Genomic DNA, 25,153 nt, shown 5'->3' on the forward strand with positions numbered 1-25,153 from the left:
TTTATTAGAGCATAAGCTTTCCGATGCATCCGATGAAGTGAGGTGTAGCTCACGAAAGCTTATGCTCTAATAAATTTGTTAGTCTCTAAGGTGCCACAAGTACTCCTTTTCTTTTTGCGAATACAGACTAACACTGCTGCTACTCTGAAACCTATCTGACATGAATTTGCCTCATATTTTCGGGAGTGAGGGGGCTGGATTCACGAAGAGACTTAGTGCTCGTTCACAAAATGGCTGAAGGAGAAGAAAGCAGCAGAGGACTGTGTTTTAGACAATGGTTGCAATGCTCACCTGCAATATTGGAGACCCAGCTTCAAGTTCCTATGCTGGAGCAGGAATTTAAATGCAAGGTCCCCTTCTCTGAGCGGAGTGCCCTAAATCCCGGGCCATAGAGTGTTCAATGGTGGATCTCTTTCAACCTTGCTATTGAAGCTGTTCCACTTTGCATAAAATACCTCAGTGGTCATTAACTCAGGGAGCAAGCATGAGAATGACTGTACAGCCCAGTGGTCGGAGCATGCAGCTGGGAGATAGAAGACCTTGACTCAAGTCCCTGCAACAATGAACATGTAATTATTGATATAAAGTGGGACAGCATCAACAGAAGAATCTGAGAGACACCCCCCGCCCCCGATCAGTCTGTCACTAGCGTTAGGACACTCACCAGGACTGGGATATCTGGGTCTCGCACATCACAGGCTAGAACTCTAACCACTGGGCCAAAGGTCATAAAGGCAAGCTGGGCCCCATTCTCCACTGCCCATTTTATGAATGGAACCTAAAGATCCTTGTGAATCGATCCTTTTAAAAATGCCTGGAAGCCAAATGTTTTCAGTTGAGTGACATGGTATTTTCAACCCAAAGTGGATTTTCTGTTGCATTTTGGTTTGTTGAAAATTCCAGATTTGGTTCAACCTGCAGCAATTGTCTTTTCTGAATTTTTGGAACTACCACCAAATCAAAAAATCAGCTGTTTGTTCAGTTCTACTTGGGGTACCTGTGTTCCAGTCCCTGCTCCACCAGAGATCCCCTGTTTGACCATGGACATTTCTGTGCTTCTGTTCCCCAGCTGTACAATGGAGAAAACAGGCACTCCGTACCTCATGGGAGTGTTGTGAGGATCTATACATTATAGACTGTGGGTCACCCAGATACTATGGCAAAGGGGGTCAGATAAGTACCTTTGGGAAAGGCAGGACTGTCTCATGAATGGGATCCTGAACACACCCAGAGGAACTGAGATTACTCACCCACACAGCTAGTGTCTGATACTGGACTCATGCCCCTAAATAGGCTACTACTGAACTGACCACTAGGTGGAAGTGGAGCAGAAATGAGAGTGATCGAATGCAGCAGTGATGGAGATGAAGAGAGACACTCAGGGAGGGGCCGTCTCACAATGACTAATGAGAGCCCGACCCTGCCTGCTCAGGTCTCACTCAGCAGTGATGGCGGAGGTGAAGAAAGTGATCAGATTTAGCTGAGCCTGACCTAAATGCAGATTTTTTGCGACTTAAGTTGATGCTGTAGGTCTTGTCTATATGGGGAATGTTATCAGCATACTTATACAGCGACAGTTACACCAGTGTAATGCCCCATCTGGACACCCTTATTCTGGATGAAGCTGGCTTTTTCCCAGTGTAGCAGGCATCACTTTCAAAGCAAAATAAGCTGAACCAGAAAATGGCGCTCTGAGTCCAGAATAAATGTTTCCACATGGGGAGTTTTGCCAGTATTGCTATGGTGTATTTGTACTGGCATTATTCCCTGTGTAGACAAGCATGTAGGGTCCCCAGCTGAAGCTAGCTTATGGTGGAAGATCCCTGCTCCATGCACTTAGTCTTGTCCCAATAAATTGCTGGTGGGGCACCAGTAACTGGACTGGATGACTGGGTTGCCCTGGGAGTGAATGCACTGGGAGGCCCAGGCTGCGATTACCGTTTGGGCTAGAAGACTCTCCCCAAGAGGAGAGAACTTTGGGCCAAGCAGGCTGATTTCAACAGCACTGGTGTTTGTGCCATCTGTGTCGCAAACCCAGCTGCAGCTCCCCACACTCAGTGGAGGAAAATGCCCCTCAAAAGTAGCATCAGGGGAGACACAACCTTCTCCCTCAGAGGATACAAATCTGAGGAGGCGAGTGCGCTCTGTCAATAGAGAGAGGAGAACATTCTCCAAGGGAGATCTCAGCAACTGCTTGTCTCTTCAGGGCCATGTGGGTCTCTTTACTGAGAGAACCCAATTTCTGGAGAGAAGTGAGAGAGAAGAACCTGACTTCTGGTCATCAACACTGAGAGATCCAAGCTCATCTACTGGAGGCTGAATAGCCTGTGATCTCGGGTGAGCATTATCCCTCATCCTGCTGCCAGGCACTGAGACAGAACCAGTCTGTCAGGGGATACCACTAAAGGGTTAATAGGGAAACTGCAGGCCTGCTCAGCTGGGACTGCTCAGTGGCCTCCCAACAGCTGCAGAGATAAAAGGGCTGCACAGCCACAAGGTAAGTTAGCTGCTAGAGAGACTGAAGAACTGCTGAGAGGAGTACCTTTTGCTTCAGCAACAGATTGGTAAGACGCTACCTAGGCAATCAGGTCTCTCTCCTTAATGGTCACAAGAATTGATTGGAAAATGGAAAACTAGTTTCATTTAAAACGTTGACATTTGAAAGTTACTTCCATTAATCAGGAAGAAGTTTGCATTTTTTTTAAACTTTTGGTGATTTTGTTTAAACTGCTGTGTGCTAGAAAATAATTAGTGTCCCTTCCCCTTGCTCTCTTCTGTCTATTTATTTTTCTTTTTGTCACTTGGTAACTTTCCAAAACTTCCTCAAACTTTGAAAAATTATCATGTGGCAAAATAACAGACTTTCATTTTTCCTCTTATCTCTCTGTACCTCTTTCACAATTATGGGGGGAAGAACAAGGAGTTGTGAACAAACTTTAGACATGATTGTTGACATGTTTTCTGAATCCTGTAAGCTTCTATCCCTTGTAAATGTATAACTTTGCTAGTGGAGATTTTGATGGTTATTTTTATCATGCTGTTTCAGAATCTCACTAAGCAGTTTGAATCAACAATATCTATTGGTAGAGAATTTGAAAAGTTAATCCCTGATTGTGGCAACCTGGGTTCAGCCACCTCAAGGGGAGAATAGATAGTTTAAAACAAGCAGTTAAGCCAACCTATTGCATATTGTGGTTGTTGTACATAAAAAAAATATGTTGAGTAAGGTTGTTGATGAAATCTTGTAATGCTCTAAACTTAATCACTGATATATATATACATACACACACACACACACACAGAGACCGTGGTTATGAGTGTGCATATAGGTTCAGAGCACAGGTTATTACAGTTTCAGCTCCACCTCACAGTGGCCATTCTGGTAGAGGGGGCTGCCTGCTCCTCCCCAGATGAGACTAGCTCAATGCCTGTGGCATTCTACAACCCAGGAAAAGACAAATGGTGGACCCTTAAGGGGAAAACACTGAGACATCCTGATGGTCAAGTAGAGGGCATTTCCCCTGCTCTGACTAACCATGAACCACCCTAGTCTATACCCCCCCCCCCCCCGCCCGGCTTGGTCTCAATCTGAAAATCTTGTTGAAGGGATTTCAAGTGAAATCTCTCCAGTAACTGAGGGACAGTCACTTGGTGGGTGCTGTCTGTGACATGCTGAATCCCCCTACAGTTAGGGAATATGCTGGGAAAGTTCTTTTATTAGAAAAGGGATTTTTATCTAATTTGAAATTTTACAGGTAGATGTTGCATCTGTTTTTTCTGCATGGCTTGTATGTTTGTTTCCCTTGCTATTAAATAAATCTCATGTTTATTTTTACCCCAGCAGGGGTCTGTGCGAATTGAGGAAAGCTTATCTGTCAAGAAAGGGGAAAGGTGCCCCTTAATGTCTGGGCTTGAGGGTGTCATTTGAGGGGGCTTGCCCTGCAAGACTGATGGTAGCCAGGGCAAGAGCTTTATTCTTATGGGCTGGCTACTGGGGTCAGGGCTCTGCCAGAGCTGGCAAAGTATTAAGACACCCAAGGTTGCAGGGCAGGCAGGGACAGAACCCCTGACTTGTCTGTGTGATCCCCAGAGTATCACTATGATGCTCACATAACAGCATAAAAACTGATCTGCATGGTACAGCATAAATGAAATCAAACAAATACCTGCCTAAAAAGGCTTTCCAGTTCCAGTTTTGGACTGGAAAAAAAACAGTCAAGGAGCGCTGGTTTCTGCCGGGGACAAGTCCAAAACAAACCAATATTCAGCTTTCTCCCTTCTGTCCTTGGAGTCTGACTTCAACATGGTTCTCCCAAATCCTAGGGAGGCTATAGAGTCACATTCATACTCCATTCCCAGCCCAATGACTATCTGTTGCCATTCATAATGGCAATTCATAGTCTGTCATGATGACAATGAATACTCATTGGGCTAGGAAAACTGGGTGAGAATAACTCTACAGCCTCCTACTTCATCATTAGCCTACATTGTATGAATCCCACCACCTCAGCCTGGGTTCTCAACCCAGCATTTGGGCTGTGACCTCAAGGAGAGGAAACATTTGAATCAGTAGATTAAAGTTTAACAAACATCATTCTCGTTGTACTGTAGAGTTTATCGCTTCCCCCAGATACATCCTATGGCAGACACAGAACAGGGAAATCAAACATCCATCACAGAATTCATCCTCATGGGATTTGGGAATATCCCCAAACTGTGGGTTTTTCTCTTCCTGCTATTTCTAGCAATCTACTTTGTGATCATGGCTGGGAACATCCTCATCATTGTGCTGGTTGTGGCTGATCAGCACCCTCACACCCCCATGTACTTCCTGGGGAATCTGTCCTGCTTGGAGACCTGCTACACCTCCACCATCCTGCCCTGGATGCTGGCCAGTTTCCTGACTGGGGACAGAACCATTTCTGTCAGTGGTTGCCTCACAATATTTGGTTTCTTTGGAGCGACAGAATGTTCTTAGTTGCAATGTCTTATGATTGGTATTTAGTAATGTGCAAACCACTGCATTATGCAGCCCTTATGAATGGCAGTTTATGCCTCCGGCTAGCAGCTGGTTCTTGGATGAAAGTAAATTCATGATTTACTTTGGCCACCACCTTGTGTTTTACCCACTGTGCTGTATCTAGATATATTATAGTAATCAGTGAAATTAAAAGGCAGCAAGTTTAAAACCAATCACAGGAATTTAAAAAAATACAAGGTATAATTAGCCTGGGGAACTCATTACCACAAGGTATTATTCAGATAATTGTGTTTTTTGACTATTCCCATAATAGTATTTCTTGTGTTAGAATTTACTTTCTGTGGTCCCAATGAAATTGATAACTTTTTCTGTGAATCTATACAAATAATAAATCTATGCTGCAATGACACCTACCAGATGGAGCTTGTTGTTACCATCCTGGCAGCTTTATTCACTCTGCCCCTCTTTGCATTAACCCTGGCATCCTACATTTGTATCATCTCCACCATCCTGCAAACCCCTTCCACCACTGGGAGGCAAAAGGCTGCTCTACATGCTCCTCTCACCTCATCATGGTGACCATTTTCTATGGGACCCTAATCACTGTGTAACTGCTACCAAAAACCAACACACTGAGAGACCTGAACAAAGTGTTCTGTCTGGTACACAATTCTGACTCCTATGGCCAATCACTTCATATACAGCCTGAGAAACCATGAGGTCAACGAAGCCCTAAAAAAAATTGTCTAGTTTTTATGAATTCAGAAACTTTAATTCCTTTAGGCAAAATGGTGTAATACTCATGCTATGTGGACCTTATTTCTCTCTCCATTTTTGGTGATATGCACTTATAACATTTTGAGGATGTGCAAAGTTTTGAAAGTATAAGAGGAATCAATACCAGGACTGTTGGAATAAAATTGATCTGCATTTTACTTTCTGAATGTGGGTAGATACCTTGATTCCATACACTAAAATAACTTGGGGCTAAATCTACAAAGGGACTTTGGTGTTGCAACGAGTAAGTTTCAGTGCCATGCCAGCCAGTGGGAACCTCAGCCCTGAGTTCGCAGCCAGGCTCCCTATACGGTGCATGGGGAGAATTAGGCAGCTAAGAAAGGGATCCTCTGAGGTCAGCATGCAGAGCAAGGAGCTGCCTTACCTAGCCAAGAGGAAAAATCAATTAGTGTTGCCTAAGCCCTTCTCTCCCATGGAGTTAGACACTATCTCTGCTTGGGATTTTCAGCTGGGAACCCCAAGGGGCGAGGGGTGAATTCTCTAGGCTGTTGGAGACCCCAGGTTCAGTCCCCCCTGACTATGATGGAGCAGGGATTTGACTATGGGTTCCCCCATCCCAGGTGAGTGTTCAAGCCACTGGACTGCAGTCATCCTCTGGCCCAATGCATGTTTAATTAGTTTGTTCCACTGTGTAAATGTCCTCAGGAGACTTTGAGGGAGCCCCACATCTGATTGCCCTCCACACCAGTGCACAGGGAAACTCTCCCAAGAAGAGGGAAACTCAAGTTTAAATGCCTCCTGTGTGAGGTTGGAGGGGGGAGGGAATGGGACCTATCTCCCCATGTCCTGGCTGAATGCCCTAGCCACTGGAATCAGGGTTATAATGGAGGCTTCATGCCCCCCAGCCACTTTGGTTGGGGATAGGCATGCTGTGAGCATGCCTACTGGATTGAGCCATGTGGGTGAGACAGGCAGGGACACATCCAGCTTGAGGCTCCTGTGGGGGTGAGGTATGAGATGAGTGCCTAGACTGAGGCTGTGCATATGCTCCCTGGCAGATACTGGCTCCTACAGTCCTTTAGTGGCAGAGATTTAGCCACCTATGACATCAGGTGTCAGCTGAACCAGGATTTTGAGGCTCTCAGTGGTGCCTAAATGCTGGCCCTACGCACCTGAGTCCCTTTGTGGACCTAGCCCTGAAAACCCAACTTCTGAACTGACGGATGCACTTAGGCCCATGGCCTCTCAATGAGACTTGTGTTCCTGTGTTGCCAAGGTCACTTGAGGCCAGATGTATTTAAAGGTATTGAGGTGCCTAGTGGAATTTTCAAAAGCGTCCAGGTGCAGAACATGCCAAAAATGGGTTTAGGCCCCAAGATGCTGCTGAAAGTCCTATTGGTGTTTAAATAGATTTTAAAATCTGGCTCTTGGGCACTTCTGAAAATTTTACTCCTGGTCTTTAACCTCCCCAGTGAGAGCAGAGGGATTCATTAAGTTTACAGCTTGGTGGCCCATATGAGACCGGAACCTCTGCTAACTGGCCAAGGGCACAGGGTGTGCATAGTTTCATAGGGATCCCCTGGGTTGGGTATCTGCACAAGAGCTCACCAGAGGGCAGCATGTGAGGTCTATACTGAGAGCTGATATCACACAGGTTATCATAACTCCTTAAGAATTATCCAGCCAAACTTTCACAAGTTTCAGAGTAGCAGCCGTGTTAGTCTGTATTCGCAAAAAGAAAAGGGGCACTTGTGGCACCTTAGACTAACAAACTTATTAGAGCATAAGCTTTTGTGAGCTACAGCTGACTTCATCGGATGCATTTGGTGGAAAAAACAGAGGAGAGATTTATATACACACACAGAGAGAACATGAAACAATGGGTTTATCATACACACTGTAAGGAGAGTGATCACTTAAGATAAGCCATCACCAACAGCAGGGGGGGGAAGGAGGAAAACCTTTCATGGTGACAAGCAGGTAGGCTAATTCCAGCAGTTAACAAGAATATCAGAGGAACAGTGGGGGGTGGGGTGGGAGGGAGAAATACCATGGGGAAATAGTTTTACTTTGTGTAATGACTCATCCATTCCCAGTCTCTATTCAAGCCTAAGTTAATTGTATCCAGTTTGCAAATTAATTCCAATTCAGCGGTCTCTCGTTGGAGTCTGTTTTTGAAGCTTTTTTGTTGAAGGATAGCCACTCTTAGGTCTGTGATCGAGTGACCAGAGAGATTGAAGTGTTCTCCAACTGGTTTTTGAATGTTATAATTCTTGACGTCTGATTTGTGTCCATTCATTCTTTTACGTAGAGACTATCCAGTTTGGCCAATGTACATGGCAGAGGGGCATTGCTGGCACATGATGGCATATATCACATTGGTAGATGCGCAGGTGAACGAGCCTCTGATAGTGTGGCTGATGTGATTAGGCCCTATGATGGTATCCCCTGAATAGATATGTGGACAGAGTTGGCAACGGGCTTTGTTGCAAGGATAGGTTCCTGGGTTAGTGGTGCTGCTGGTGATGGCTTATCTTAAGTGATCACTCTCCTTACAGTGTGTATGATAAACCCATTGTTTCATGTTCTCTGTGTGTATATAAATCTCTCCTGCTTTTTCCACCAAATGCATCCAATGAAGTGAGCTGTAGCTCACGAAAGCTTATGCTCTAATAAATTTTAGTCTCTAAGGTGCCACAAGTACTAACTTTCACAAGGATTATGTATCTCAGGGTTAAGCCAGGTCACCAGGAGGTGACACCTCCAGAAATACTTCCTAACTGTAAGAACAGTGGGACAACAGAACAGACTCCTAGGAAGATTGTGGAAGCTCCTTTACTGGAGGTTTTCAAAAGGAGGCTGGATAGCCAGCTGTCTTGGATGGTTTAGACAAAACAAATCCTGCATCTTGGCAGGGCGTTAGACTAGATGAACCTTGTGGTCCCGTCTAACCCTATAGTTTTATACCTCTGAGATAACAGGATGCTTTTCTCCCTGTCTGGCCATTTGTATATTGTGGGCCTCAAATGGAGGCCTCTTTACAGAATGAGTCTGGTGCAAGTTAAGAGATTTCAAAATCTGAGAGAAACAAAACAGTAGGGGGTGTTGAGAGTCCTTCACCTAGGAGACAACAGTGTTTGTTTTATGAAAGCAGGGTCACCACTAGCCTGGCTATAAAGCACAGCAAGGATTTTGGGGGAGCAATACTTTACAAGACACATGTATCTTGTTAACTAAGTTTGGGCTCTAGAATACATGTTATGATTTTTTATTATAGGTAACCATTTGTTTCAATACTTGCTACTACCGGAATCTCTAAGCTTTGCTAAATAAACTATTTGTTTTCACTATAAACATATGTAAATGCTGTGTGTTAAGCAGAGCAGTGATCCAAGATGGAATGGGTAAGCTCAGGTATACTGGTTCTTTGGAAGCAGCAGATCTGTGAATATGGCAAGTGTCCAGTGGACCAGGGGCTGGTCACTCCAGGGGGATGCTCTGAGGCCTTGAGCATTGGTATGTGCCTAATGCTAACTGTAAAGTAACACCAGGGCCTGCATAGGCCTAGAGAAGAGTGCTTGTGTCACCCATGGCTGGTGGAGTTAGGGAGCTGACCCCCAGTAGGTACAAACAAGTCTTCCTCACACTGAGGGCAGGCAGTGGTGAGGTGCTTCACAGCACTGGGTATTACAGGAAGTGTCGCAGCAAAACTGATTAAATTAGTAAGTTTTTGTTTTTAACCAAAATGAGTCTCAATTAAACGAACTGAAAAAATTTTTATTCAAGTTGAATGAAATTTTTCAATGTGAATTTAAAATATTTCAAGACCAATTCCCTCCCCCCAAACTCTTCACCAAATTCAACCTTAATTCCTCAATAGTTTCACTGCCCTGAAAAATGCATTTTTTTTTTTAGGCAAATTTACCATTCACTGAAAAAATGTCTCCATGCTCTACCTGTGGGCCATGAGTGACTCTATCTGGGTAATTGTCTACCTGAACTCTATGGGAGAGGGGATGCATAGAACACTTGCTCCCCACTCTCAGAGGTTGCATTGGATACAGGCTGAGTGTAGTGCTGCACAGTGGGATATTTGTGGGAACTCCCAGATTGCAAACTTGGGAGCCACTTGAGAGATGAGGACTCTGGGTGGAGGAATGCTCAGAGGGGTAAGGATGCTGGGTGCTCCTTGTCCCAGGTGCTATATAGCTCAGGTCCCAGGTTTCAATGGCATGACACAGGCTGATGGTGTTGGGAAAGCAATGAAAATGTTGTGTTGAATAAGGACCCCCCTGAGAGGGCTCCGGATTGACATCCCTTCTCTAAGTGGCTGCATTGTGTAACAATCACTAGGTAGCAACATTGCAACTTTTATACCATTTATGCTGCTACAACATCTAATGGACCTTAGATGGCAAAGCAGTGTAGCAAAGGAGTGGGGCATCTGTTACTGGGACAAGGTGAGATGAGAGTAATGTAAGAGAAAAGGGCACCTATCACTAGGCTTGGCAGAAGTCAGTTTTTATTTGTTTCAATGGATAATACACTTTCAGTTGCAGAAAATTATGGGGGATCATACTGTGTGGGTGGGTCAATCAATAGTTAATTACAGTAGTTGAGATTCAAAAAGTTAAAGCTTTAAACTGCTAAAACACAAATTTTTAACATCCCGTGTCAAAATATACCAAGTAAATATTCTTAAATCAAACTAAGTTGTCAAGCAGCATTTTTTTGTTCTTTACTGATCTGTAAATTTCAATGGTCATCAATGGAAATTTTTTTCATCAGTTTGTGGTTGGTAAAATCAACATTTATCAAGAAAAATCTAATTTTTCCAAGCCGAAGTTTAGTTCATCCTTTCCTCTTTTTTTACCCTCTACAGAATCTTCCCAGCTCTCACTGATGGCTTCTTATGTCTTGCTCACTATCTATTTTCCACAATAGACTCCCCATATGTATCCCTTGCCCTGTGCTGCCATCTAGTGCACAACATATTGTCTTTATCATTTGTGCTGCATGGCTATCTAGCAGCCACAGCACCACTGCTGAGTGCTTTTCTGTAGGTGTCCAATCTCTCCTCTGCTTTTTCCACCAAATGCATCCGATGAAGTGAGCTGTAGCTCACGAAAGCTTATGCTCTAATAAATTTGTTAGTCTCTAAGGTGCCACAAGTACTCCTTTTCTTTTTGCGAATACAGACTAACACGGCTGCTACTCTGAAACTTTTCTCTTGGCTCTCAATGGGTGCCAGTAACACAACACCAGGGTCCTTATTCTCTGCTGCCACCCAATGGCAGCAAATGTAGAGTGCAGCTGCCCCTTTTCATAGTCCTTATCTTCCACTCTCCTCTATCAGTCATTACACAGTATAACAGCCTGTTCCCTCTTATCTCCTGTCATCTAGGGGTATTCCCAGAGTAAAATGGTCCTTTCTCCTTTCAGAGTAGCAGCTGTGTTAGTCTGTATTTGCAAAAAGAAAAGGAGTGCTTGTGGCACCTTAGAGACTAACTAACAAATTTATTTGAGCATAAGCTGAAGTGAGCTGTAGCTCACAAAAGCTTATGCTCAAATAAATTAGTTAGTCTCTAAGGTGCCACAAGTACTCCTTTTCTTTCTCCTTTCATTACCCTCTGCTGCTACCCAGTAGCCATTGTATAATACAGTTGTATCTCTGGCCAGGTCTAAACAGAAATGTTTACCAGGATAGTAATGTTGGTTAGGTTTTTTTAATGACACCTCTACCCCAGTAGACATGGGTATAGCAAAAAATGTGCTCTTACTAATATAGCTTATTTCACTCAGGGAACCCATCTGTATAAGCTACAAGCAAAATCACTTTTTGGCTGGTAAAAGCCATGTCTGAGGTAAGAAGACTTTCAGGTATAGCTCTGCCCACCAACCTTGTTCTAGTTTGTGCTAGATTTCATACCAGTATAACTTTGTCTATTAGGGGTGTGATTTTTTTTAACCAATATAATTATACTGGCAGAAGCCCTTATACCTGTCAGTTATAGCAATGCAAAGATTCCTTATACCAGTATAACTCTGGCTACAATTCACCAAAATATGATTATCTAGCCAAATTCAGCAGGTAAACTACAGTTCAAGTTTATTCTGACTGTAATGATCCCAGTACTAACTCCTCTTACTTGTTTAAATATTTGCATATCTGCAAATGTTATAAGCACACATGACCAAAGACTGAGCGAGAAGTAAGGGCTACACAGCATCTGAGTATCAAACAGCAAAGCAGCTGCACTTGTCACCACTTTGTCTGAGAATTTAGAAATCTCACTTAAAAAAAAGACAATCTAGACCAGGGTTTCTCAATCTGTGGGTCAAGACCAAAAATTGTCACCAGAATGTTTCAAAGGTCACATGGCAGCTCCTGTCCCACAGGGACGGGCTCATCTCCCTGGGCTTGTCTCCCTGCTCCAGGCACTGCAAGCTCTGGGGCAGAAGTGGTGCAGCCCATTGGGGGCCCTAAGCAGGAATATTTGGAGGAACCCCCCACAGCACACATACTAATAACTAATAGGGGGCACCTTTGAGTCACTCAGGGCCCTAAGCGATTGCTCAGTCTGCTTACACCTAGTATCAGCTCTGCTCTGGGGTCCCAGCACCACTCAGGTTTGGCCCAGCTGTCATGATGGCAGGAGTCCAGGTAGGCCAAATCTCAGTGAGTGGCACTGCACCCCCATGAGCCAGGTCACACCTCCACTCGCACAAATTTGGTCCAGTCAGGGGGCGAGGCCAAACCTGAGCAGCGCTGCAACCGCAGAGGTTGCAATGCCCAGAGCAGAGAGCCAAGCCCAGCCAGCCCCACAGCACAGGAGCTGCAGGAGCCACCACTTTGGGTCCTGCCCAGTACTCACACCAACTCCCCTAGAGGGCAGGACCCAACCAAAATCACCCCAGGGCCTCCTCCACAGCCTGTTTATTGAGTTGCAACAGGCCATAAACATTTACAAATGGGTACAGAGTCTAAAAAGATTGAGAACCACTGATCTACACATTTACTGACAATTTTTCGCAGGGTTTCCTTCATCTTTGTTTCTCAGGCTGTATATGAAGAGATTGGCCATAGGAGTCCAAATCGTGTAGCAGACAGAACACTTTGTTCAGGTCTCTCAGTGTGTTGGTTTTTGGTAGCAGATGCAGTGATTATGGTCTCCCGATGAGGTGAGCGAAGCAGCCTATTGCCTCCCAGTGGTGGAAGGGATTCTCAGGATGGTGGAGATGATACAAACATAGGATGCCAGAGTTAATGTAAATGGGGGCAGAGTGAATAAAGCAGCCAGGATGGTGGTTACAACCTCTAGATGGTAGGTGTCTCTGCAGCTGAGTTATTATTTTTGTAGATTCACAGAAGAAATGATCAATTTTATTGGGTCCACAGAAAGATAATTGTGACGTGAAGGACATTGGTGTGGTGCCAGCCAGAAGCCCACTTATCCAAGACCCACTTGCTAGCTGTAGGCATAAACTGCCATTCATATGGGCTGCATAGTGCAGTGGTTTGCATATTGCTAAATACTGATCATAAGATATTGAAGCTAAGAACATTCTGTAGCTCCCAACAAAACTAACAAAATAAAATTGTCATACAGCCTGATAGAAATGGTTCTGTCCCCAGTCAGGAGACTGCCCTCCTGCTGAGGATGCTGGCCAGAAGTATAGCAGGTCTCCAAGCAGGGCAACTTCTCCAGGATGAAGTACATGTGTGCATGTGCGTGCGAGAGAGATGCTGATCAGCCACAACTAGCACAACAATGAAGATGTTCCCAGTCATGGTCACTATGCACTAGAAATAGCAGGAAGAGAAGGCTCTGCAGCTAGGGAGATTCCTGAATCCCAGGAGGATGAATTCTGTGGTGGATGTTTGATTTCCCCCTTCTGTGTCCCCCATGGATTGAATCTGGGGGAGATAAAACAAACTCTCCAGTATAATGAGAATACAGTATTTGTTAAACTTTAACTATGAATTTAAAAGCATTTATATTCAAGTGCCCCATCTCCTTCCAGCCACCAACCCAGATACTGGCTCAAGAACACAAACTGGGGTGGTGGCATTCATCCAATGGAGGTTGATGCTGAATTGCCAGGCTGCAGAATCATTCTAAGGCTATGTCTACACTGGAATTACTCCACTGTAGCTGCACTGCTATAGTATAGACACTTACTACAGCGATGGAAGGGGGTCTTCTGTTGCTGTAGTAAAATCCACCTCTCCAAGAGGCGGTAGCCAGGTCAACTGCAGTTCTCTTCTGGTGACCTAGCAGTGTCCACAGCAAGGTTTAGGCTTGATTAGCTACATCAGACAGGGCATGAAATTTTTAACAGCCCCGAGCAATGTAGTTAGGTGAGTTTAACTTTGTAGTGTAGACCAGCCTTTACTCTCCTTTTCTGGCCACATTACTATTCGTTGTCATTATGAAAGACTCTGACAATGGATGGTCATTTGGGTCAGGGACAGCCTGTGAAAGTGACTCACTAGCCCAGTGGCTAGGGCTGTCACCTAGGGTGTGGGTGAGAAGTCCATGCCCCAATGATGACTTAATTATTTAGTGGAATGTCTCTGAGAGGAAAGATTGCGAACACTCCTTGGCTCAGTGTCCAGGGCATTTGCCTGCAACATTAAAGATCCCTATTCAATCTCTTCTCGTGTGGCCACAGGAGGAGTGGAACCTGGGTCTCCAGTGGCTAAAGCCCTCAGCTGGGATGTGGACTAAAGCTTATAAGGGAGCAACTTCCTTCTCCAGCTGGCTTGTGAATATCTTGCTTTGCACTTGTCAAAATTCCTGAAACTCAAAACAAAAAAAAATCTGGGACAAAATTAAGCATTTCCTTTTGTTGTAACATCCCAGAGACGTTTCCAGTCAAAATGGGAACCTTTGGTAACATCCAAATATCTTGTTTTTTTTCACCTTTTTTTTTACTTTTCAGTTCACCATGTCCTTTTCGGTTTGACCAGAAATGATCTGGATATATATTCTTTTCTGAAATTGCCAGTGAACTGAAAAACCCATGATTTGCCCAGCTCTATCAGTGACATTGGAAAGTGTCAGTTTTGACCATGCAGCAATGTGCTGCTAAGTCACTCAGATTTGTGTATAGATCCTGATGCATCTGGTTAAAAACAGATTTAGCCTTGCTCCCCAGAATCAGCTCCAAGGAGCCATCTCTTGTGGCTTGTAATGGGTATGCCAGCTTTCCAGGAGGAGTCTGGCAAATGGAGGTGTGCAGATGGGATTCCCTTCAAAAATGTCCCCTCTTCCCCAGCAGAACCCAATGCTCCATGAATGTGGCTTTGCCAGTCCAAAACTTCACCTCTGAAGCCTTTTTAGGCAGGCATTTGTTTGATTTTATTTGTGCTGTACCATGCAAATCTGTTTTTATGTTGCTATATGATCACCACTAACTTTTGGATTTCTCTGCTAATGGATATTGATTCAATTTGTTTAGTGACATTCTGAAAACTGAACAATATCTCCATTAATATCCACACGAGCAAAGTTCTTCCTTTAGAAGGGATATAAACTTGCATGATTCTGAAAATGTGCCAGCTGTCATGTCTAAGGGTTTTTTCCCACATTTCCTTTTTATCCTTTTTTCCTTTTCTCACTCTGAACTTCTCTAACTTTGAAGAAGTTAGAGGGAAGAAAAATTCAGGTCTGTTACTTTGCCACTCTTTTGCAATTTTTTCAAACTTTAAGGAAGTTTTAGAAAGTCACTGAGTGGCAAAATAGATGAGGAATTAGTGTGTGTGTGTGTGTGTGTGTTTGTGTGTGTGTGGCGGGGGGAGGGGTAATGACACCATTTTATTGTTAAACCACTAGGGACAATCACCAAAAGTTTGGAAAAAAAAATGCAAACTTCTTCTTTATGATTAATGGAAACTGCTTTCAAATGCCAACACTTAACATATGCTATGTTTGTTGTAGCCATGTGGGTCCCAGGATAGAGTGGCAAGGTGGGTGAGGTGATCTCTTTGATGGTGAGAGAGACACTTTCAAGCTTACCTAGAGCTCTTCTTACCCTCTGAGCACATTCCTGACTGGATGTCTACACTGCAATTAAACCTCATGAGGGGAGAGTGACCTAGAGCTCAGGCTCCAACCTGAGCCCAAATGTCTACATTGCAATTTTATAGGCAGTCAGCTGACACAGGCCAGCTACAGGTGTTTAATTGCAGAGAGACATAACCAAAGCACCAGTTAAATACAAGGTGGAACAGATTGTTCAGCATAAGTAGTGAACACTTTTCAAGGGATCAGACAAGGTGAAGTGGCCTGTTAATACCTCAGTAATAAAGGGGGGAGGGGAGTTAAGTGGGTTACATATTGTTGTAATAGACCACAAATCCAATGTCTCTGTTCAGTCCAGGATTTTTAGTATCTAGCAAAGTTATGAATTTAAGCCCCCAGACTTGTCTTGAGGACAAGGACTGATAGGTCAGATATGGAGTGATTGCTTTGTGAAGTGTTTGCCCACTGGCATATGGTATCTTATCACTTTTTTTCCTGAGTTCATTCAAGAGCATAGTGATTGACTGTCTGGCTTTACCCAATTATTTTGGGGGCATTTAGTGCACTGGATGAGGTACGCCATATGTGATAGGCATTTGTAGGACCCATGGATCTTGAAAGGTGTGGGGGGATAGGGGTATTCTTAATCACAAAGTGGAGATATGACTACAGATTTTTGCATCTGTTCTGGCAGGGTCTGGTGCCACTCTGAGTTAGTGTCTCCTGGTCTGTGGGAGTTTGCTTCTTATGATGAGGTTGTGGGGGGAGGTTGTTTGAAGACCTGAAGAGGGAGCTCAAAGATTTATTTCAGGATGGGGTACCAGTTGAGTATGGGTTGTAATTGTTTAATCATATTCCTGGTTGTCACCTACCACATCACACTGGAACCCATACAGGGTATGTGGCAGGAGGGGGTCCCTTCCCACCATGTTAAAGCCAGTTCTATCAGGGTATTTGAATGGCCTGTTCCATGATGTGATCTACTTCTTTGGAGTGTCCTTGTTTTGGTGAAGGCACTCTTAAGAGTGTTAAGGTGTATATCCCAGACTTCCTCCTTAGTGCATATTCTGTGGTATCCAAGTGCCTGGCTGTAGATAACAGATTTTTTGTTATCTGGGATGGTTGCTGGAGATGACAGTAGGTGTGGTGATCCATTGGCTTTTTTAATATGGTTGTCTGTAGTGTTCTGTTGATAATGATTGTGCTGTCCAAGAAGCTGATGCTGATGTGAGTATTCTAAAGAGTTTGATGGATGAGTGGTTGAAGTTGTCATGAAAATCTATGGAGGAGTTTAGATTGGCTGGTCATAGGATGAAAGTATCTAAGTATCTCAGGTACATGTACCATGGAACCAGTCATACCTGAGATATGTAGACAATGCACAGTGGTGCACCAGGGTGATAAGTGGTTCCCACCTAATGTCTGGAAAAGTTTATCTCAAGGTGTCCTCCTGTGAGTGAAACTACAAGGCCTAGAGAACATAATGTCCAGCAAATACACAACTCCTCACATTTTCTGTGCATACATCTCACAATGATTCTGATGACCAGTGTGACATTAGAGATATGTGATAGCTTTGGATGAACCCATGGGATCAGTGTCCTCTGCCAGTTGTCATCAAGATGTCCTAGGATCACACTAAACACTTCTAAAAATCTGCCCCTCAATCCACAAAGGGACTTAAGCATGGTGATACCCAGCTTCTAAACACCTTGCCATGCAGTGATCCCACAGCTCAGGTTAGGTGCTTAGGCTGCACAGGGAGAATTGGGGCTCCTAATTCCCACTGATTTCAGTGGAAGGTAGGAGCAAGGTCCCTTTGAGAATCTGGACCTAAGAAAGGGATCCACAAAAGCCAGGGAGCAGGGAGCCCATAGGGAATGCTGAAGAGCTGGATATGACCTAAGCCCTGCTCTTATGAGGGACCAATGTGTGCCTAAATCTCAGCCTGAGGGAGGAGAGAATCTGTGTATGGGGTTCTCAGCTGTGACACCCCCCTCAAGCAGGGGTAATCACCTTGGAAGTGGGAAACCAGGGTTCTTTCCCTTCTGCCTGTTGTGGAGCAGGGTTTGAACAGGGGTCTGACCACTGGGCTGTAGAGTCATCCCCCCTTACCCTTTGGCCCAGTACATGTGAAGTTATTTATACATGGTGGAACGGCTTCAGCAGGTAAGACTGCAAGCACCCCCCTGCTCCATTATTGGAACATCCCATAGCTCAGTAGCTAGGCCACCCACCTCTGAAGAGTGAAACCCAGGTTCTAATCCCTTCTCTGCACAAGGAAGAGTTCAACCTGCATCTCCTGCCCCTGGCTGAGAGCCCTAGCCAAGGCTGAAAGGGAGGCTGCCATTTTCCCCTTTGCCATGTTGTGCAGAGTTAGGTCTTCTCTGAGCATGTCTGCATCAGGCCCACAGGTGGAAAAAGGTGGGGATCCTCCTGCAGCTTGTGTATGGGAGAGGAGCCTCAGCACCTAGACAGACGTGCAAGGGCACATGCTAACTGCCATGGACTTGGACAATTAGGGGAACTTAATGATGGAAATTCAGATGCTGAGGAGATTTCCATGCTGGACATTGAGGCTCAGTGGGAGGTTAGGGACCCAAAGGGTTAAGTGGCAGCTGAGCAGGGCTTTGGAGGTCCTCAGTGCCATTGGAATGTTGGATTTCAGCATTTCACTTGAGGTGCTTAAGTCTTCTGATGGATCTAGCCCCTAAATCTCAGTCAAAAGGAACTGATGCACTTAGGAACAAATCTCATCAACCATCAGTAAGTTATGAAAAAGGGTTTTAAGCTCCTTAGGCACTTGAGCTATACTGTATAATGGCCAGCAGAGAATGAGGGGTGGGGATGGGGCAGCCATACTGTGATGTGCACTAGGGGACAGCCAAGATTTTCTGGCCTATGGTGTCCATTCTTATGATTTCTAGATGGCAGCTGATTCTGGGGAATGACAAATAGACAGTACTAAATACTAAAACAGTGATTTTAGTTAAACAATATTTTAAGTGTTAAGAATTGATAAACTTGGGATTAAAACTTGAATTAAAAATGTAAACCAAGCTTTGTGAAGATTCAGGTCTATCCCTATATTGTATATTCTAGTCCTGCATTCAGCCAGTATCTTTCAAAAGCTAAGCAATAAGATTTCATCCATATCTACTATATTTGTCAGATTAATTAAAAACAAAAGGAAAAATCTCTTTAAAAACACAATTATGTGAGCCACAAATATTCAGCACTGGACATTATGAAGAACAAAGCTTGGGAGATACCATTATTCATAGTAGTGATAAATTCGACAGACCTTAAGAGGTTAGGGAGCAAATTATGCTAGAAGAGGACTGGGAATAGCAAAGTTTGTTTTGCATTCAGAAATAAGTAGATATTTGTACTCTTTCGTAAAGGCTGAAACATTTCCTTCAGGGCAAGAAGTGACAGTATGTCAAACTTCATGCTGAAAAAAACACTTTTTTAGACTCAAGTTGTAGAATATAGTATAATACACACAGATGAAACGATGATATTCACTGTACCCATAGAGGACCATGAACTGGCTAGTGTGAATGATAACCAACAGAACATTACTAACTACATCCCATAGAGGACCAGGTTATACAAACACTCAGACCAACTAGAGGTCTGTATTTTTGTACAAGATTATCTAATTTGTGTAATTGCTGTGGCACTGAAGATCCATGTGACTCAAACTTTTCAGGGTTTTGGGAAAAAAACTTGGGTCTGACCTTCATGCTTCCATGGTCTGGGCTTTTCCAAGAAGCCTAAAGAAGTTAAGTGCCAAACTCTCTCATAGCAATTCAGTGGCAGTTGTGTACATTACCTCCCCATGTCCTTGAAAATCCCAACCTAAATGTGTAAAACACCTTGTTGTACCTGCATTTTACCTGAGCAAAAATTAGGTAATATTTTCAAAAACACTTAGGCTTCTATATCACTGCTGAAGTTTGCTTAAGTCCTGTTGACTTTCAGTGACTCTTCAGGTGCTAGCCTTAGTAACTAAGACACTTCTGAAAATGGGATTTAGGCTCCTAAATCACATAGACACTTTTTAAAAAATGTTCCATGAACTAATTATCTGATATTGGATGGGGTCTGAGTACTTTTGTGTTTTGCTATTGAGGGCAACATGGGGTTTTGTTTAGAGTGCAAGAGCAGCTTTTTTAAAGCTGCCTAAGGGAACCAGATGGGAACTTGGTGTCTAAATCACTTAGGCAGCTCCAAGTTACTACAGAAAATTCTTTCCTGGGTATCTGGCTGGTGAATCTTGCCCATATGCTCAGGGTTTAGCTGATTGCCATATTTGGGGTCAGGAAGGAATTTTCCTCCAGGGCAGATTGGAAGAGGCCCTGGAGGTTTTTCGCCTTCCTCTGTAGCATGGGGCACAGGTCACTTGAGGGAGGATTCTCTGCTCCTTGAAGTCATTAAACCACAATTTGAGGACTTCAATAGCTCAGACATAGGTGAGGTTTTTCATAGGAGTGGGTGGGTGAGATTCTGTAGCCTGCATTGTGCAGGAGGTCAGACTAGATAATCAGAATGGTCCCTTCTGACCTTAGTATCTATGAATCTAGGAAAATCTCCACTGTAAACCTTATTTCTAGAATTAGTGTTATTTCTTGACTGTCAACATAACATTCACCCACCAAAGAGTGATTTTTAGGATTAAAAGTTTCTTCCCTCTCCAGAACTTTCCTTTTGAGATTAGAAATTTGACTCTACAGATAACCTAATAACTTTCTCTTGCCTGTTACATCTGCTGTGGGGAACATGCCTCAAGAGACTGCACCTTCCCACAGAAGGATATTTAGTGAATCAGAAAAGACCCTCCCCATTTGGTGGATGGTATGAAGCACAGAGCACATTATCAGATACAACAGCCTAGATGGGCTACCATGGCACTCTGTTCTAGTTACTGGGAACATGAAAGCACATGAATGCAGTGGGGAGAGAAGATGGACTGAATAACCTGGATCATGGTGTCTGAAATCCTGAGTGAGGAGGTGACAGACTCCACCTGCTGATGGAGGTAAATCAACCTTTTCTTCCCTGCTTCTTGAAGCCATGTAAATTTGCTAGGTAACTAATTCCATTGGAACCTAAGGGGAATTTGGCAATGATCTTAAACTCCCAACCCAACAGAATGTGGAAGAAGGAAAGACCTCTCAGGTCACTGCTATCTTAGCTCCTTGTATGGCCCCCTTCACCAGGGTATCTGGGCACCTCACAGAACTGAATGTAGCTATCCTCCCACCTCCCTGTGAAGTGCTATTGCCCCTGCTTCACAGATGGGGACCTGATGCCCAGAGGGACAGTTTTATAGAGGTATTTCAGCACCTAAAGACAGCAGATACTCCTAGTGGGGTTTGTAATCGATGGGGAGTTTGGTACCGCACCTACTCAGGCACCAATGTGGATTTTTGGAAATCCTGCCCTGAAAGTCACAAAGGAGTTTGTGACAAAGGAGGGAATTGAACCAACATCTGCCAAGTCCAAATTGAGATCTTCAAACACTGGAGCGTCTTTCACTCCACTTTAAACTGTCCTCCCTACTAAATACAGGATTGTACTCTTCATGGCAGCTCCCACCTCACTGCAGCATTTGACTTTTTTCTTTTAACCATCTAAAGGGCACAAATATTGGGATTTTTTTAATTTTTTTCTAACTTTTTAAGTATTTTTTTTACAGTTGCAGGAAATACAGTGCAGGGTAGGGTTGGGATCAGGGTTAGGGCAGGGCTGCAGGAGACTCCTAGCAGTGACAGCAGAGATGCTGGTGGCTCATGCACTGCCAAGGGGTCTAAGACACCAGGGTGTAAGGGGCAGGGAAGGTGGCTGCTCTGGCACAGTGGAGATCCTTGGCCCAGACTGTGAAGAGGGGGAGAATGATGAGCCCCAGGCAGTGGCAAAGGCCACCCTGTTGAATGGCTCCATCTGTGGGCAGAAGCCATCCAGCAGCAGGGTGGCCTCCCTCATAGCCAGAGACCACTCCTCCATCTCACAGCCCAGGCTCAGGGTCTCAGCTCTGGCTTGCTAAGACCGCAGCCTGTCCTGCACCTTGTGCCTTCAGGCAATGGGTGTCACCAGCCCCACAGCCATACAGGGAGCCCTGTGCACCTCTGCTTTCACTGCCCCACCCACTCACTCTGGGGGCAGAGGGTCCCTGCCCAGCCACAGGGCCAGTGACTCCCATCCCTGCCAGCACAGTGCAGAGGGGAGGCTGCACTAATGATGTCTGTTACCGATATTTTTTTGGTTGGTTTCGCTGTGTCGGCTGATATCAACATTTACTGATGTCTGTCAATGGAAATCAAATCCTGCCAAGCCAAACTGTGTCAAAGAAGGCTAAAGGCGTTAGCTATCCAAATCCCTTTGAAATCAAAGGGTCCCATCCTTGAAGTCAGTAGGAAATTTTGTCTTTGACATCCAAGAGAAGGCTCAGACTGAACAGAATTATTCCTGGTTTGTAAAAATAACTCTGTGCAGAATCAGGTCCTTACTTAGCAGTTAATAAGGATTAGTAAATTGGTCCAATAAAAATATATTGCCTCTTCCATCTTCTCTTTGGATTAGTAATGGCAAGAGACAGTAATGGCAGATGCAACAGCCACAAACAAAGGGAGAATTCATATCTTTTAAACCAAATATAAAGGGGGGGAGAATAAAAGGTAGAGCTGATTGATAAAAAAAATTCTGATGAAATATTTTTCTATGTTCCCATGGGAACATATTTTATTTCTAGGAAACTCTATTTCCTAAAGAGTTATTTTATATTTTATAAAATGAAACTTAAAAAAAATTTACTTTAAAATATACAAATAAAATACAATACAAATATTAAAAAACAAGTAATCTAAATGTGTTTTTTTTCTAGATTTATATTTGAAAGTCAATTAGAATGAAAACCAACATTTGAAATCATGGAATTGCCCATGAAATTAGCTTCTCCACTTCTATAATATGAAAATGTTTCTTACAAATTTCAAACAAAAATTCATGCAAAAGAGTGTAAATCTTTAGCTAAATTGGTGGTTTCTAGCTGTTTTTTTTTTTAAATAAAGTTTGGGTAAGTGTTGTCAGTATTCATAGTAGCAGCCATGTTAGTCTGTATTCGCAAAAAGAAAAGGAGTACTTGTGGCACCTTGGAGACTAACAAATTTATTTGAGCGTAAGCTTTCATGAGCTACAGCTCACTTCATCAGATGCATGGTCAGTAGTAACATTTCTACCACTGGGGCTAACTGCAGAAATTTCAGATTTTCTTTTCTGTAGAAGATGGTCACCCCGCTGGGTCTTTGGATGTAGAGTATCCTACTGCAGAACTACAAAATGTTATCAGGGATAGACAGGTAGTCCTGATTGTTTAGGATACAATTTTCAAAGGGCACTAATAGAATTAGGCTACCCATTTCCCTTGCAATTCACTTGCAGTTGGCGGCCCACCCATTGCAATTCCCAGCCCTATTTGCTTGGTTGGTTTCTTTTTTTGTGACTTCCCATAAAATCCTGACCCATTTCAGCAGTGGAACTCAAGCCTATTTTGTTCTGCTTTTAGACACCAGGAAGTGATGTATTTGACTATTTGAACCAATATCTTTACCAATACCAATGTCTCCTCTGTGTGTCTGTACTGTTGTATCTGAGCCCCATCACAATAGTATTTGAGTGCTTGGTGCCATCTGTCAAGGTACTGCACAGGTTTCCAGAGATTCACATTTTGTTTAACCTGCAGTCTGCTCAGATATGAAATCTGTCCCAGGGATCAAGAGATGGCATTTCCCCTCCCCTGGACTCCATTCTCCACTCCATTATTGTTCCAGTAGCCAGCAGAGGGAGACAATTAAAACAATGCTAACCTTTTATTAAGTGGATGTTGTCCATTTATGTTGAGTTATTTTCTTTCCCGTAGACGTGTACCATGGCAAACCCAGAACAGGGAAATCAAACATCCATCACAGAATTCATCCTCCTGGGATTCAGCACTTTCCCTGAACTTCAGATCCTTTTCCTGCTGTTTCTCATGATCTACGTTGCAACCATGGCCATTAACCTCCTCATCGTGGCACTAGTTGTGACTGATCAGCACCTTCACACCCCCATGTACTTCTTCCTGGGGAACTTGTCCTGCTTGGAGACCTACTACACCTCGACCATCCTGCCCAGGATGCTGGTCAGTCTCCTGACTGAGGACAGGACTATTTCATTCAATGCATGTGTCACACAGTATTATTTCTTTGGTTCTATGGCTGCCACAGAATGCCTTCTCTTAGCTGTGATGTCTTATGATCGGTATTTAGCCATCCACAAACCACTTCACTATGCAGTCTATATGAGAGGCAGGTCTTGCCTCCAGCTTGCAGGTGGCGCTTGGATAGGTGGCTTCCTAGGTAATAGCATAACAACATTGTCAATATCACAGTTAGCTTTCTGTGGCCCCAATGGTATTGACCATTTCTTTTGTGATCTTATCCCCCTCGTAAAACTCTCCTGCAATGATCCTCAGCTGATGGAAATGTTGACTTTCACACTCTGCTTGATTTTCACACTGGTCCCATTCCTACTTACCTTGATGTCCTACATCTGCATCATTGTGACCATCCTAAGAATCCCTTCCACCACTGGGAGGCAAAAGGCCTTTTCCACCTGCTCCTCCCACCTCATTGTGGTGACTATTTATTATGGAACTCTACTGATTGCCTATATGTTCCCAACAACCAACACACTGAGAGACTTCAATAAAATTCTCTCTGTCTTCTACACTATCCTGACTCCCCTGGTCAATCCCCTCATCTACAGCGTGAGAAACAAAGAGATCAAGGAGGCCCTGAGGAAAGCTCACAGGAAATGCAGGTTTGGACAATGCTAGCTGATCAGTTTCCTTAGGTTAAAATGAAATAGGTTTGATTCTGCCCCTAAAATCAGACCACTAAAGTTAAAAGGTCACATTTCTATTCTCTTCAATGGGCTTCATGTCATGCTCCTAGGAGAAATGGAGGTGCATAGACCTTCTTAAAAACCTGTTACCCTGTTTTTTAGGACTAATATTAGATACCACAGGTGAGTACAACTCAGCTGGTGGGAGACTTGAACTGATGGCTACTCGAAATGTAGAGAACAGACCGATCAGGCTCAATGGGAAGGTGCAGGCTAAATGGATGGAAATGGAATGCTGAGCATCCATTCCTTGTAGGGTGGGAAACTTAAAGTTAATTGCACAATTTCTACCACTGGAGGTCCATTTTGATGTTGCAATCTTATATTTTTTGTAATGCAGGTGTTGATGTCTGGGTGCTTCATCCAAAGGGACAGAAAAGCAAAAGGAAACCCTCTAACCTGTGCTGCAGGACACCAGCCCAGGCCTCTTATTTGCCCATTTTCAAAAGTGACTTAG

At 43.9% G+C, this 25,153-nt stretch overlaps 1 protein-coding gene and 2 pseudogenes across 2 annotated transcripts; all 3 read left to right on the forward strand.

Annotated features, from left to right (window-relative positions):
• The first annotated feature begins 1,399 nt into the window (after positions 1-1,399).
• Positions 1,400-5,822, forward strand: LOC122456720 (annotated as a pseudogene).
• Positions 2,506-24,733, forward strand: LOC119843056 (olfactory receptor 1020-like). Of its 2 annotated transcripts, XM_038371956.2 has the most exons (3): positions 2,522-2,564; positions 20,675-20,791; positions 23,672-24,733. In XM_038371956.2, the coding sequence occupies exons 2-3, from the start codon at positions 20,786-20,788 to the stop codon at positions 24,626-24,628; spliced, it is 963 nt and encodes a 320-aa protein (XP_038227884.1). In that variant the 5' UTR covers positions 2,522-2,564; positions 20,675-20,785; the 3' UTR covers positions 24,629-24,733. The 2 variants fall into 2 exon arrangements, with proteins under 2 accessions (XP_043352955.1, XP_038227884.1); XM_043497020.1 differs by lacking the exon at positions 20,675-20,791 and having other exon boundaries at positions 2,506-2,564.
• Positions 2,519-25,153, forward strand: part of LOC119842516 — a 48,518-nt pseudogene continuing 25,883 nt past the window's right edge.

Source organism: Dermochelys coriacea, chromosome 14 (assembly GCF_009764565.3).
Source record: "Dermochelys coriacea isolate rDerCor1 chromosome 14, rDerCor1.pri.v4, whole genome shotgun sequence".
In the NCBI taxonomy this organism is placed as follows: Eukaryota; Metazoa; Chordata; order Testudines; family Dermochelyidae; genus Dermochelys; species Dermochelys coriacea.